The sequence below is a fragment of the Denticeps clupeoides genome, chromosome 4 (assembly GCF_900700375.1).
Source record: "Denticeps clupeoides chromosome 4, fDenClu1.1, whole genome shotgun sequence".
NCBI lineage: Eukaryota > Metazoa > Chordata > Actinopteri > Clupeiformes > Denticipitidae > Denticeps > Denticeps clupeoides.
Window position 1 is genome coordinate 32,780,225 of NC_041710.1, and position 15,350 is coordinate 32,795,574.

At 42.0% G+C, this 15,350-nt stretch overlaps 2 protein-coding genes across 2 annotated transcripts; one reads left to right on the plus strand and one right to left on the minus strand.

Moving 5' to 3' along the window:
• The first annotated feature begins 857 nt into the window (after nucleotides 1-857).
• Nucleotides 858-7,839, plus strand: LOC114789194 (mitochondrial pyruvate carrier 2-like). Its single transcript, XM_028978355.1, has 5 exons — nucleotides 858-2,179; nucleotides 3,715-3,755; nucleotides 4,749-4,833; nucleotides 5,368-5,479; nucleotides 7,663-7,839. The coding sequence occupies exons 1-5, from the start codon at nucleotides 2,053-2,055 to the stop codon at nucleotides 7,700-7,702; spliced, it is 405 nt and encodes a 134-aa protein (XP_028834188.1). The 5' UTR covers nucleotides 858-2,052; the 3' UTR covers nucleotides 7,703-7,839.
• A 3,340-nt stretch (nucleotides 7,840-11,179) lies between these two features.
• LOC114789083 (ribonuclease P/MRP protein subunit POP5-like) lies at nucleotides 11,180-12,525 on the minus strand. Its single transcript, XM_028978157.1, has 4 exons — nucleotides 12,482-12,525; nucleotides 12,283-12,410; nucleotides 11,443-11,592; nucleotides 11,180-11,355 (listed from the first exon to the last, which is right to left on the minus strand). The coding sequence occupies exons 1-4, from the start codon at nucleotides 12,499-12,501 to the stop codon at nucleotides 11,222-11,224; spliced, it is 432 nt and encodes a 143-aa protein (XP_028833990.1). The 5' UTR covers nucleotides 12,502-12,525; the 3' UTR covers nucleotides 11,180-11,221.
• Between the last annotated feature and the right edge of the window lie 2,825 nt (nucleotides 12,526-15,350).

Genomic DNA, 15,350 nt, shown 5'->3' on the forward strand with positions numbered 1-15,350 from the left:
GGTACTCACGTTTCTGGGAACAAGCGCGGAATTGACTGGTTTCTGGTTCGGGTAAGGTTAAAAATTCCGCCACGAATCCACAGACTGCTTCCGCATTTTCGTTCAAGTTTGAAGATTGCGGAGGGCCCATGCAGCGGATTCTGATTGGTCCGTTCAGCGACGCCCCGCCCTAAGGGGTGGGCTTTCTCATTTCACCTTAATCTTTGATTGAAGCTCATTGATTGTGATTTTAGATTAATGATTATTATTTTATGTTGGTCCTGTTGGTGATACAGAAAGTAAAGGGTGGTAGTAGCCTAGTGGGTAAAACACTCGCCTATGAACCAGAAGACCCAGGTTCAAATCCCGCTTACTACCATTGAGTCCCAGAGCAAGACACTAAGTGTCTCCAGGGGGACTGTGCCTGTAACTAATGATTGAAAGTCACTCTGGATAAGGGTGTCTGATAAATGCCATAAATGTAAAAATCATCAGACCCTGGTGAACAGAATGTACATTTACACAGTTTTACCTGACGACCTTATCAGGAGCAACTTACAATCAGTTGTTATAGGGACAGTCCCCCTGGAGCAACTTAGGGTTAAGTGTCTTGCTCAGGGACACAATGGTAGTAAGTTGGATTTGAACCTGGGTCTTCTGGTTCATAGGCTACTGCCACCCTTACATTTACATTTATGCCATTTAGCAAATTCAAATTCAAATTTTATTTGTCACATACATAGTCATACACGGTATGGTATGCAGTGAAACATGGTATGATATGCAGCTTTTAGCAACTGCTACAGACCACAGTATTGCAAATGTTGCAAGTATACAATGAAGACCAATATGCAAATATTGCAAACATAACCAAATATTACACTTTTACGTCTTTAACATAAAATATGTGTAACAGGTAGGGTGAAAGTGTGCAAATGAGTGAAAGACAATGTATAAGATATAAAAAAAGTAAAAAAGCACAAAGATTTTGTGCAAAGTGATTCTGTGTGTGATTGAGAGTGATTGATAGTGAAAGTGCTTATCGAGAGCGACTTCCAACGTGCTTTCACGTTACCATCATGAAGTAATCAGTTCTGGTTAACCATGGATCCAATCATTTTATTCATTCTGTTGTACTTTTTCCTCCTACAAGTCAGACTATAAGAATGTTACAAGTTAGTTTAAGTGTTCTCTAAAGAGGAAGGTCTTAAGGGACCGGTTGAGGGAATTTCCTACCACTAATAGCCTCACTGTATTTAATTTTCATTTTAAAGATGTTTTTGGCGGAGCGCTAACAGTGGCATGGAAAAAAAAACTGACCAGGCCAGACCACCAGTAGTCAAACAATTAATTCCAATGCTGAAGCGACAGCTTTGGAGGAAGCGGCTGTTTCTTCACGGTTTTCATAAAAGGAATAGTGGAGAGAGAGAAAGAAATATTATCGTGTTTGCGGGCTCCTTAAATTTCCTTTTGGCACACACACCATCAATGCACTATGGGAATTTACTTATCTACTACTACCAGTGATGTGATATTCAGCTACACCCTCCACTGGTTCCTTCGAACTGAAGTAAAGGACACATGTTTCAGGCCCTGACTGCTAAAGGAAAAAAAATTCCATGCCAGTCCACAGAGCTTTTATTTTTATTTTTATGGCTTATTTGATTATGACTATACGATTGGGAACTCTGCAGGAATAATATTTGGTACAATTTATTAAAAGTCTGTGTTCCTCTGTCTGTGTTCCAGTCGCTGTTATTCATTTAGAAAGACTAATTACAAACTGGCTGCAGTCCAGTTCCGAACTTTCTATGCAATATGGCATAATATAATTTACTAAATTCCCCAAATTATGATCGATGTTACATGGATATTTCTAATAGTATAGTTTATCATTTTTAAGTGACGCCTGTTGCAGCTCATTACTTTTTTTTTTTTCTTTTTTCACCGCCGGGGGCGTTGACCCCTGGTGACCAATGGCCGCCTGTCGGCTGACACCGCGGCCAATCAGGGAGGTCGCTGCGCTCCGCGTCTCCGCGCCGCCACTGTCGTGTCCCTCGCGTCTCCGCCAAGATGTCCAGCAGGCTGCAGGCGGTCCGGTTCTACTCTGCCGGAATCCGAGCGTCGTACCACCGGACCCTGGACAAGATCGAGCTGCTGCTGCCGCCCAGGCTGAGACCCTTCTACAACCACCCGGCGGGTAAAGAGCGCACGTCACACCGGTCACCGAGGCGACGTCCAGCCAATAAAAACTTTTTTACTATAATAAATAGTAACCAGTTGTTCTGAAGTGAGCAGTGTGGTACATTATGTGGCCCGTGTTCTTCTGGAGGATCATTTCTTCATGCCAATTGTGACATCACAATTGTTCTGGAAAGTTCCCTTAGTTGACATTCCCTGAACAGGCAGTGTAGACCAGGGGAGTGGGAGTGTGGAGTTCCGTTTATGTACACTAGAGAATGGCTCTGTAGCGCTACCAAGTAAGGGATCGTCTACAAACTACTGCAAACGACTAATCCAATTATCTTCTTGAGGCATTTTATGGTACAATTTAACAGCACCACATTGCATTCTCGTATGGTTTGATTAAGTTTGTTAAAATGATACTGCTTTATCACTCAAACATCTATTATCCCTTCAATACTTAGTGTGGGTCCGAGTGTGCCCGGCCCATCCTGGGAAACTCGGCAGAGGGCAGCTCCGCCCTGTGTCCTGGGATGCTGATTTAGCGGGTATTGAAGTCTCTTCAACCATGACACATGGTGGTGTTATGACCTTATTAAAACTTTTCAAAGTTATCTTCAAGTGTTTTACGTACACAGATTAATACCAAGTTCTGGAACAGAGCCTGGTTTTGTTCAGTGGAGGGCCCTCCAGGTCCTTTGTTTCTGGGGACCCCAAAAGTGCCTTGAAATTGAGAAGTGACATTGGATAGGACAGAGCCTTTAGCTGAAGTTTACTGTGCCACCCCGACCCAGCTAGGTAACAGGCAATTACCAATTCAATAAAGTAATAGGGCATGTGGGTTTCTTTTAATGATGTTCAGTGAAGTGAATGAAATTAGACCTTGCTCTACCCTGTCTGAACATGTCATCCTGTTAGATAAACACTTATTGTCTCTTACTGGCAATACGCAGGTGAAATTAGCATGTGGCAGAGGTTTTGCAAAAGAAGATGCCATCTGTCAACAGACCAGCCACATATGATGCGTGACCCTGGCTTGTCACCCACCCTGCTTTCTTCATGTGACCCAGCAGTGCCCTGTCCTCTTGTTCCTCCGCCTGATCTTCTCATGGCTGTATCAGCAGCTTAGCATGGCCGGACAGCTGTATTCAGCAATGACATTCAGCAACTGCCACCCCACGTCAGTTAATATTACTTGGTACCCCAACTTCCCCAAGACCATTTTTACCATCCGAAACTCAGGCAGTGTAGAACCAGTATATCTAGGCCTGTCCAACTGGCCCAGGGTCTCCCTACCCTGGTATTTTGATGCTTCTTGAGTGTTTTGTATTGTTCTTCCACAAGGGAAGCCTCATCTTCTTACCCAGTAGGCCCTGCTCTTCCATGGGTCACAAATTTTGAGTGTGTGTGTACACGTAACATTTTCTTCATTTCATTTTCAAAATGCATGGTGCTGTGCTGAAAATTTCAAAGCATAGATATATTCCTCAGAACCTCCAAATAAACCATTTGTTATTATGCTGATTTGTGTTTTTCTGTTTTGCTTTTTAGGTCCTAAGACGGTTTTCTTCTGGGCTCCGTGGTTCAAATGGGTGAGAATTATTTAGTTCTAAAACAGAAAATCTTCCAGTTTCAGTCATTTTGGGAGTCATTCATAATTTTTATTAACATTAATTAAATTAGAGCCATCATAACCTCCCTTCACAGTCTGACTGAAGATGTGTGAAGATTCTGCACTGTTGTTACAGTCAGGCTAGGGCTGAAGAATTTTAAGAAAAACTGATTCGCAATATATTTGACAAATATTGCAATTGTGATTTAATTTGTGATTATTCACTATATTATGTCTGTTAAAGACATAATATACAATATACATAAATGTGCTAGAAACTAGCATACCACAAGATGAGCGCAAGCATGCTTGCTTGTGTTTAAGTGGGCGTGGCTTTAACATGGGACATCAGTGGAACGTGATTGGACTCGGTGGTGTGGCGCGTGCACCCTCACGCCTGGTGGCCTACAGCTGTTTTCAGACCGAACACGCCATGTGCTGCACTTTGCTCTGAAACCCATTATTTTCTATGGCTTGCGTGGCACAAGAGTATTTGTCATTGCCAAATCCGAAACACTTGCCTGATCTGTTCCACAAGCACAGCATAGTGGGGGATAAAAGGGATAAACACTGGGCTGTACTCTAGTACTTTTTTCAGGATTTAAGGCTATGATCATTGTTAGTTGTTAAAATTTACTACTGCAGCATGTCTAACTGGACCTTAGACATAATACAGAACAGAAGCGTGGTTTCAAGCTGGTGGTGATGAAACTGCACCTTTACAGGGTGTACAAGGTCCGATGGGCCCATGAGAATTACTGCTATCCAAACATTTATTGAATAATCTTATGTTTATATCCAGTGCCATGCACAATGATGAGCCTGACAGACTTAAATGTATAACTTCTGCCACATATTCTTTATCCAGTCTGGGATTTCATGGAAATATGGGAAATGTGTGCACTATGTGAACATGATGCTCCTGTGGAGTTTTGTAAAAGAAGATTTGTAATATTTGTCTTATAACTCTCAGGGTTTGGTGGTTGCTGGGCTCGCTGATCTTACGCGTCCTGCTGAGAAGCTCAGCACCTCTCAGTCTGCTGTCTTAACGGCAACAGGTACTCACTTCCAGACAGTATGAGCATTGGGCACATGTTCACTTAGATGAAAAAAAAATTATTTATTTGTTTAAAAAAAGGAACAAATGAAAATGATGTATGTGTGAATTGTCCAGCAGCATGGTGGCATGGGGTTTAGCGTCATTGCCTCAGACCTCCAAGGTTGCTAGTTTGAATCTCGGCTCCAGCTTTGTGTGTGTTTAGTTTGCATGATCTCCCTGTGTGTTTGTGTGTGTGCGGGTCTCATTTCAGGTATAATAAACTCACTGAACTCTATGAGTTTATTGGTTTACTGGCCGCACAAGCATGGTAAGAAGGTGAATAGGTGACTCTGCTAAGAATAATGGGTGTGCTTGACTAGTGTGTGAATGGTGTATCTGCCACCGGATTTGCTGTGGAAGCTGCGACCCTACATAGGATTTAGGGTTTAAAGATATTCAGTGAGTGAGAGAAGTAAAAAATATTGACTATTTCATTTTTATTTACATGAATTTATTTTTGAACAGGCTGATTGCTTTTTTCTTCTTGTTGTAGGGTTCATCTGGGCACGGTACTCTTTAGTAATTATCCCCCGGGTCTGGAACCTCTTTGCTGTCAACTTCTTCCTTGGTGTGGCAGGTTCTTCGCAGCTCTATAGAATATGGAGGTAAGAAGTGTTATATGTACTCAAAATAAAATGTTTTTCATTTAATCTCATTTAGAACAGAAACATAATTTTCCTGAAGCATCTAATCTAATTAATAACTGGTTACTGTCACCTGAGCAACCTTAGGTAATTTAGTAATCTTTATGATTTTCAGAAAGATTTAGAAATAAATAAATGAATTAAATCTATGTGGCAGTCCTTCAGTGCATATTGTTGGTATCTTGCACAGCTGCTATCACTGTTTTTGCTGCTTCCAACAATTGAACAACCAGGGAGAGCTTTCTGCATGAATAATTGTGAGCTTTTCCCATAAAAAATGGAATTGATTGTATCATGTACAGTACAGGCCAAAAGTTTGGACACACCTTCTCATTCAATGTGTTTTCTTTATTTTCATGACCATTTACATTGGTAGATTCTCACTGAAGGCATCAAAACTATGAATGAACACATGTGGAGTTATTTACTTAACAAAAAGTGGAGACCTGGCCTCCACAGTCACTGGACTTGAACCCAATCGAGATGGTTTGGGGTGAGCTGGACCGCAGAGTGAAGGCAAAGGGGCCAACAAGTGCTAAACACCTCTGGGAACTCCTTCAAGACTGTTGGAAAACCATTTCAGATGACGACCTCTTGAAGCTCATCGAGAGAATGCCAAGAGTGTGCAAAGCAGTAATCAGAGCAAAGGGCGGCTATTTTGAAGAAACTAGAATATAAAACATGTTTTCAGTTATTTCACCTTTTTTTGTTAAGAACATAACTCCACATGTGTTCATTCATAGTTTTGATGCCTTCAGTGAGACCAATTAGCGTCATTGCCTCAGACCTCCAAGGTTGCTAGTTTGAATCTCGGCTCCAGCTTTGTGTGTGTTTAGTTTGCAATTTTAAGAAGTCAATCCGAATGAATATATAAATGAAAAAAATATTATAATGGTTATGAAAATAAAGAAAACACATTGAATGAGAAGGTGTGTCCAAACTTTTGGCCTGTACTGTATATCGCTCCCTGAATATTTTAGATGCTATAACATATCCCACAACTACTGGTTGATTCTTTGCTGTAGTCATTCCTGAATCATGTTCTTGGATTTTTGCTTATCTCCGGTGTTTGCCGTTGTAGACATACAATAGACTCCACAGATAATAAATTAAAAATATCTAAGTCTATCTGAAGGGCAGAGTTGATGTAAATATTGCATTTACATCAGACAAAGTAATTGGAAATTGTTCTGCAAAATGCACATCAAATCATGAACCAAAGAAAAGGACAGAATAGCTACAAAAGCATACAGTTGTGTGCTTCTGTGACATTGCAGAATGCACAAATACATAAAAACATATTAATAATTCAAAATCAAGTGTTTGTTGTGTTTAATCATCTTCTGAATGGTATATTTGACAATTATTGTGCTGTCTTCCCCCAGCATCTACACGAGTAGATTCACTGACACCAGAACAGCTCTAAACTAGAGGCCAAAGCAAATTTGCACCATTTCTATTTTAGATATGCTGACAGTTAACTTTATGAGGACCTACATCTGTGACAGAGCAGGTTGTATATGAACAGTGAGTTTATTATACCTGAAATGAGAGCATAATGATTAGAGGAATTACTGAATAACTCACAGTTTCACTGCATTCCTCAGAGTCTAAAGTTCAAACAGTCCGGACGATTTCTGTTTCTTTTTGCAAGTGTATTTTGCCCTATATAAGAGTGTCTACAGTCTAGAGGGTATCTCAACAGAGAATGTTTACCGAGAATTTGGTGAAGGAAAGCAAAACCTAGGCAACTGCATAGGAAGTTTCAAAAAGCAAAATCAAGCAATTTTAAGAAGTCAATCCGAATGAATATATAAATGAAAAAAAATATTATAATATTTATATTTAATATTTATATTTAATATTTAATTTTAACGGTGCTTTGCTCAGTGGCCCCTTGGTGGTTCAGGTTTTGAACCCACAACGTTCCGATTTCTAGTCTCTATTTTTCTGTCCGCTCTCTTTTTGAACAGAGTGCCTTTTTTTAATGAGCGCAGAGGGATCATTCATTTATAAACAGGTTGATCTTTTCGTTTTTTTAAAAAGCCTGTTTATTGTCAACTCTTTATAGCAGCTTATTGAGTCGGGTGGAGGTGGTTTGTGTCTTTGGATTAACGTGGCTTTAACCCTGTGTCCACTTGTAGATATAATCAACAGTTGAAGAATGACGGGAAGGAGTCTTAGTGCTTCAAACATCTCCATCAGGGCGGCCGCCTGGCTTCGTGAGAATGAGAACGTGGACGTCTGTCTGGATCAATTATTTATGATAAAGTGTTTCATGTCTTACAGAAATATCTTTAAATAATAAATAAATAAATCTGTTTTGTGATTAACGTTAATTTGCTTTAACTGCTATTAATATTTAGCCATTTCAAATAGTTTGAGAACATTGCTGACAGGAAAGCAGGGCTCAACTCACAACCAAAGTATTTAATAATAAATAGAAAAGTGCACAGGGACCCTCACAGGGACACCAGGGTAAAAGAAAAATGACCGAATGAGGACAGGACACGACTAAGATACATTCATAATAAGAATAACATTTGGAAACAATTATAACAATCCTGGTCCGGAGCTCTAGGAATTTCCGGATTCTGGCCTAATTTGTACATGAGTCAGAAAGTCAGCTCTGCCAGGTCGGGAGACCAGGTAAACCAGAAAACCTGCATATGACTGAGAGTGGGCTCTTCTGAAACACTGACACTGGCTTCTTCTCATGGGCCATAGTCCTGAAAGTGACTGTGTGTTCCGGATTCTTGCTGCTGAGGATGGCTGGGATAGGCTGCTGCATCCTCACAGACATGAATTTGCTAATTTATGTTACACTGCATTGCATTATATTAATTTTACATTTTAAGGACTTTACAAGGACTAATATTCAAAGCTCAATATAAAATGGAACTGAAGAAAGTCCACGTTTTGGAAGCGTGATGGAGCTGCTCATTCCACCATCTCATTCCACAAACTTGTAATGACAGACAAGAACCTCCTGCTCTAAAATTGACTTCTGTGAAGGTCAGGTGACAACTGTGAGAAATGGGGTAAGCAATGCCATTCATTGGAGGATGGTCTGGATGGAGTATAAGCCTTTATAACCCCTGTAAAAATACTAGACTGCGAATGCCAATGACATTTGTATTGGCCTATTTTGTTAATGCTCATGATAATATTGTTGAATCGGAATTAAACTAAGACTGCATGTCCCAGTCAACAATGACAACAACACAGGCTGTGGCCATGAAAGTACGTTTCTGTGCAAAATCAATCTTATAACGGGCAGTACATCTTTTTGTTGTGAACTTCCTTTTAGCCATCCATCTGATAAATGCTGTAAATGTATAAAGTAGCCATTGCATAGACTCATAATTCAAAATATCAAATTGTGGTGCAATCTTTAATACCAACATTGGCTGATCACGTCAGGCCATTTCACCTGCCAGTGGCTGAAAATGAATGCTGCAGAACTGCTTCCTGACCCCATGTTTAATAAAAATAAATCAGATTAACATAAATTTCATTGTACTGCTGAGGAATCGTGCTCAGTGGCACCTCAGAGGCACCTTGGCGGTTCAGGATTCGAACTGGCAACCAATGCCACACAGAGACTGTAACACCACTGGTGTTCACACTTGTTGAAGAAGGTGAGGAGACAAGTGAGGCAGGGTCAGATGAGGCGAGAGGATGGGGAGAGGGAAAAGGAACAATCTTACTCAGTCTATGTGGGAAGGGAGCGGGGTTTGTCTTCTTGGCATAGAGCTTCATATGACTGAGCGACGAACATTGCCTATCAGCTGTGAGAATCACCCAGTTCCGCGTTCTCAACTGGCAAAAGACCAGATTCACATGAAAAGGTGATCTTTTTAGTCTTTTTAAAAATATTTTTCATGTCATTATGTCCTTATTGGACTGTGCAATATCACTCATTGCTTATTATCACTCATCAGTACGTGATTGAATGTTTAGTCACTTTTCCTAACCCCTTGCACTAGAATCTGTTATTCTACCTGCTATAGCTATTTGTTACTTTGTATATATGAGTTATTTAGTCATAATATAAATTATTAGTTATAGTTTTAATTAGAGGTGGGCATCGATTAATTTTCTTAATCTAGATTAATCTCACTGTAGTTTTGGAATTAATCTAGATTAATCTATAGCAATCTTAAATGAATCTAGATTAATCTATAGCAATCTTAAATGAATCTAGATTAATCTTAAAAATCAATTTTCCCTGAAGCAAACCCAGCGGCTTCATAGCTGCATCCATGTTTCCACGACACGAGATGTGGTCATTTCTAGAGCTGTGCGATTCATGACTCACACGGGTTAATTGCCCGGATCCTTTAAATGACTCATGAGGTCTCCATTGAACCGAATCCTTCGAGTCCTAACTACACCATGTCTAAATTGTAAACTCTAATATATTGGCTTACATGAGTCCGGTTGTAGAGGAAGTTAACCGCCAGGAGCGCAAACCCGCTCTCTGATCCGGGTGCGTACTGACTCAAGTGACTCACGCACCCGGATCAGAGAGCGGGTTAGCGCTCCACTCAAGTGACTCAAGTGACTCACACACCCGGATCAGTTTAGTGAGTGACTCAGAGGGAGCCGAATCCTAAAAAGGATCCGAGTATTACAGGTCTAGTATTTTCACAGTTCGAAGACTCGTTCTCGCCCCCTACAGTGCAGGTATACATCCGCGCTAGGTATACAAAATAAAAAATAAAAGTCTTTAGGAAATAAGAAACTAAAAGACACAAGAAATATACTTATAAATCGAGTGTAACCATTTAACTCCGGCACAATAGCTTGCGTAGTATAGACCCAGCTCCCAACCCAACTTTGTGAATAGATTAACGGCGATATTTTTTTTATCGCCGATAAGAGTCTCACGTTAACGCAGCGCGTTAACGCAGATAACGGCCCGCCACTAGTTTTAATATTTCGTTAAGAGCTAATGTTATTTGAACCGTATCACATTAACCAGTCTTATCTTCCATAATGTATGGAAACATGACACACTTTGCAATAAATGATTATTCTTGAAGTGAAGTGATTGTCACATGTGATACAAAGCAGCACAGCACACGATGCACACAGTGAAATTTGCCCTCTGCATTTAACCCATCACCCTGAGTGAGCAGTGGGCAGCCATGACAGGCGCCCGGGGAGCAGTGTGTGGGGACGGTGCTTTGCTCAGTGGCACCTCAGTGGCACCTTGGCGGATCAGGATTCGAACCGGCAACCTTCTGATTCCAGGGCCACTTCCTTAACCGCTAGGCCACCACTGCCCCTGATGTATTGCCTATTTTGAATAGAAAATAAAGACCAACTGACAGGAAACAGTACTTTAAGATAATGAAAAAACTTTTACTTAATAACTCTTACACAACAAAAACATGACCACTTCAGAAACCTACAAATAAATGTTTTTATGCAAACCCAACATGGCAGTAATCAATTAAGTAAGGAAACTTCAGGGTGCATCATAACTTCCATTTAGACCCTTCTAACTATCAAAACAGATTAATTCTGGCTACACAGACACATCACAGCAGAGATCAGGATGACTGAAACAGTCACTCATCTTCCTTTTCCTCCTCATCATCTTCTAACTCCACAAGATTGCAGCTCATCACAGCCCTGCACACCTCCAGCCTTTCCTCGGTAGGGATCAGAAAGCAGGAAGAAAAACCCTGCGGCTCAACGTGATGGTCCGTGGGACGTGGAGAGAAGAAAGGACAAGGTTTCACCGTCGGTTTTACACTCAGGAGGCATCCTGTGAAGCCACTGTGTTCTGTACTGCTCCAGAAACCTCTGGCATGTTCTCATGGTTCCTGCATTTAAAAGGAAACACAAGGAAGGGTCGATTCCTAAGACCAACCGCAAAAATGTATTTTGTCTGTTTGCAACAGGCCTCTAACCTCCGACATGAACGCAGCTGAAAGAACACTGGACTTCCTGCTTGGCCCTTTTAAAACTGCTGAAGAAAGTCAAGGCTGACCAGATGAGGCGATAGTGGCTCTTCTGGCAGCGCAGGAGCATGATGCCGGTGTTGGCGTTCACGTACATCACTAGAAATGAGGACAGCGCAGGGGAGGAGAGATGACGCAGATAAACGCACAAAGTGTCCACTACCGCTGGCTGCTAAACTCTTTATTTTGGGGCTCAAAACTAAATCTCACACTTCCAAGGTTGTGAGTTTGAATCCCCGCTCGGACCTTGTCCCCATGTTGCTGCTGGTTTGCTCCAGGCTCTCGGGATTTCACTCGCCACACACACTAACTGGACTGCTGATCTTAAACTTCGCTGTAGGTATGAGTGTGTGTGTCGGTGTGCCCCGCCCTGCACCCTGAGTGACAGGACTAAGCAGTTAGGGACAAAGGGACAGCGGTGCCTAGTGGGTAAGGAAGCGGACACGTAATCGGAAGGCTGCCGGTTCGAATCCCGGTCCGCCGAGGTGCCACTGAGCAAAGCACCGTCCCCACACACACTGCTCCCCGGGCGCCTGTCATGGCTGCCCACTGCTCACCAAGGGTTAAAAGCAGAGGACACATAATCACGTCACTTCCAGTAATGAGTGAGTGGTGCAATTCAAATTATAAACAATTAATATGAATTTTGGAACAGCATTAATCCCATTTCATTATAATGTTATGCTACTAAAGTTAATCATTACGACAGATTCGACAGAAAAACACAACTCACAGACCACAAAATACAGACGGAAAACAGAAACTGAAACTTTAAACATTAAAACGCACCGCAGAAGCCGCGCTGGAGCGCCGCCATGCCGTAGTCCCCGTGGGTCCGGGCCACCGTCTCCCGCAGCGCCTGCAGCGCCACACGCGTCCCCGGCAGCTTCGACGCCGTCACCCCGCACAGCAGGAACCTGCGCCGGGCAGCAGGCGGGGTCACACGCCGGGGAGCGGAGAGGAAGCCCCGCGCCGGCGCCCATCTTACCTGGACTTGAACTTGACCATCCTCAACTCGCTTTCACTCCTTCTATTTCAGTTCTTCTCAGCGAGGCCAGACTGCTGCTCCAGGAGGTCTGCACGTCCCGGGGAGAAGGCTGCAGACCCCTGTCCCCTGCTGCTCCAGGAGGTCTGCACGTCCCGGGGAGAAGGCCGCGGACCCCTGTCCCCTGCTGCTCCAGGAGGTCTGCACGTCCCGGGGAGAAGGCCGCAGACCCCCCCTTAAAAAAAAAAAAAGTGTTTCAACCTGTTTATTGTCAACTCTTTATAGCAGCTTATTGAGTCGGGTGGAGGTGGTTTGTGTCTTTGGATTAACGTGGCTTTAACCCTGTGTCCACTTGTAGATATAATCAACAGTTGAAGAATGACGGAAAGGAGTCTTAGTGCTTCAACCATCAACATCTCCATCAGGGTGGCTGCCTGGCTTCGTGAGAATGAGGGTGTGGACATCTGTCTGGATCTTTTAGACGTGTAAAATAAGATCAGCTATTTATGATAAAGTGTTTCATGTCTTCCAGAAATATCTTTAAATGATAAATAAAAAAATCCATCTAATTAAATCTGTTTTCACTTGTGATTAACATTAATTTGCTTTAACTGCTATTAATATTTAGCCATTTCAAATAGTTTGAGAACATTGCTGTCAGGAAAGCAGGGCTCAACTCACAACCAAAGTATTTAATAATAAATAGAAAAGTGCACAGGGACCCTCACAGGGACACCAGGGTAAAAGAAAAATGACCGAATGAGGACAGGAAACGATCTTATAATGGGCTAACCAAGAAAAATATGTCAATGATTAAAGTGGTTTGTGTTCTGTGGAAATTTCTCCCTTTCTCAGAAAAATTAGTATAAGTCTAATAGAGGTGTGAACCTTTACTGGTGTCATGATTTCATTCCGAATATCAGTGCCTCGATACTGATGCATTTTGACACATCCCATACTTTTTCTTTATGGTCACATGATGTTGAGCAGATAAATGGTCTGTGTTCAATCTGCACTCCCCTGACGCCACAAATGGCAGAAAAAATGGTTGGTTCGGACTTCCGTGGCGTCAGGTGAGCACGGACTGAACACAGACACAGTTTTTCTAGAAAAGAAAGAAAACTCGCCCGCTTAGATTCTATTCTATTAAAGTTCAACAAAAGACTGCGGTACGAGAACCGCCGGGTGAAACATAGAAAATCCAGCATTAACACTAAATAACTGGGCTACATCCTATTCAGTGTTTCTGGTTACTGTCTGCCTGTCACGACTGGGGTGGCATGAGGGAAGATGGATGCCGAAGTATATAACAAAGAAAAAAGTTATGAATAAATGAATGATGTTACGAACCGGTCTAGGGGCTCCGGCCCGTAACAAAAGAAAGGACACAAACGTAAACCTACTAAGACGAAACGGATAATTTTAACAAGTATTTTATTAACGACTAAATATATAAATAAAGAAGAAATACATACAAAACTAATTACAACGAATAACAGCAAACAAAACAGGAAAACAGAGAAAAACAAACAAACACCAAAGCAGGCCGACACAACAAGTTGCGTCGCCTCCTAGGGGAAGCGCAGGGGAAACCGGAAGTGATGTCAAAGGGTAGGTAGGCGGGTGGGTGGATAGCACGGCAAGCGCAGCCCCAAAAAAGGAGACTGAGGCTCCTTTTATTCTGTCTGTCCCACAGCAGGTACAGGTGGGCTCAATTTACAATCACCAGGCACCTGCAAACAGCACAAAACACAGAACAGAAACACACCCCAAAATAACAGGACGTAACAATGAATATGAATATGATGAGAAATTAATAAATTAGTCACCATGTCTCTACACTGAACTGTTCTCCTGTATCGCTATCTATTCATCATCTGTCTCTACATGGCTTTCAAATTGCAATCCAGCGCAGGACATCTTCAGTATCGAACTTCCTTTAAAGTTGCAAAGACAACCATTGCAAGACTTTCATTGCAAAGACAACTTAAATTCAATATTTATGTATAGATCATTGTAAATCTCTCATTCCTCTTCCCTGAGGGAGCAGTGGGCAGCCTCTGTGGGATCTTGGTGGTTCAGGATCATGGATCTGTTTCCTTACCCACTGAGGAAACCACTGCCCCCATAGATAGAATCCTTTATTATCACTATACTAGTACAGCGAGATAACATTTAAGCTAGAGGTTTTTCCAACAAGATAAATAAATTATAAATCAATTTGAATAAAAGACACAGGTTTACAATTTAAAGTGAGCAAAGAATATGTATAGGGGTGTAATATTGCACAACAGTTATTGCACTTCAAGACACATAGAATGATAGTAAATATCAAGTAAATATTTAATAGGAAATGAGGTGGATCACAGGAACATCAAGTCAATGGATTAAGGTCACATTGTGCAAACATCCAGTCCCCAGCTGGCCGCCACTAGTAGCAGTTGATCACTAGGTCTGCGACACCTTCATGGTTTTTAGCAAGATGCCAAGACACAATGTAAGGTACAAGAGACATGGGGGTATATACAAATGCATCATAAGGGCTTTAGTCAGTAGGAAAATCGAAACTATTCTCATCACCTTCTCTGCTGGTCTGGTAACCCTCTGGATTCTCTTCTTATTGGCTACTCTACATTTACATTTACGACATTTATGAGACGGCCTTATCCAGAGCAACTTACAATCAGTAGTTACAGGGACAGTCCCCCTGGAGCAATTTATGGTAGTAACCGGGATTTGAACCTGGGTCTTCTGGTTCATAGGCGAGTGTGTCACCCTCTAGGCTACTGCTTCCTCCACCACACAGGGATGGTGTGCTCCAGCACAATCTCAATCGTTGCTTGATTGTAGCAGACCAGCAGGTCAGCCTGCA

Bases quoted from the DNA above. Each gene is read 5' to 3' on its own strand.
- LOC114789194 (XM_028978355.1), top strand. From the start codon at position 2,053: ATGTCCAGCAGGCTGCAGGCGGTCCGGTTCTACTCTGCCGGAATCCGA. The intron at 2,180-3,714 runs GTAAAGAGCGCA...TTTGCTTTTTAG, and splicing joins CTTCTACAACCACCCGGCGG to GTCCTAAGACGGTTTTCTTC. The intron at 5,480-7,662 runs GTAAGAAGTGTT...GTCCACTTGTAG, and splicing joins CAGCTCTATAGAATATGGAG to ATATAATCAACAGTTGAAGA.
- LOC114789083 (XM_028978157.1), bottom strand. From the start codon at position 12,501: ATGGTCAAGTTCAAGTCCAG. The intron at 11,593-12,282 runs GTGCGTTTTAAT...CCTCATTTCTAG, and splicing joins GCTCCAGCGCGGCTTCTGCG to TGATGTACGTGAACGCCAAC. The intron at 11,356-11,442 runs GTTAGAGGCCTG...TTTTAAATGCAG, and splicing joins CAGCTGCGTTCATGTCGGAG to GAACCATGAGAACATGCCAG.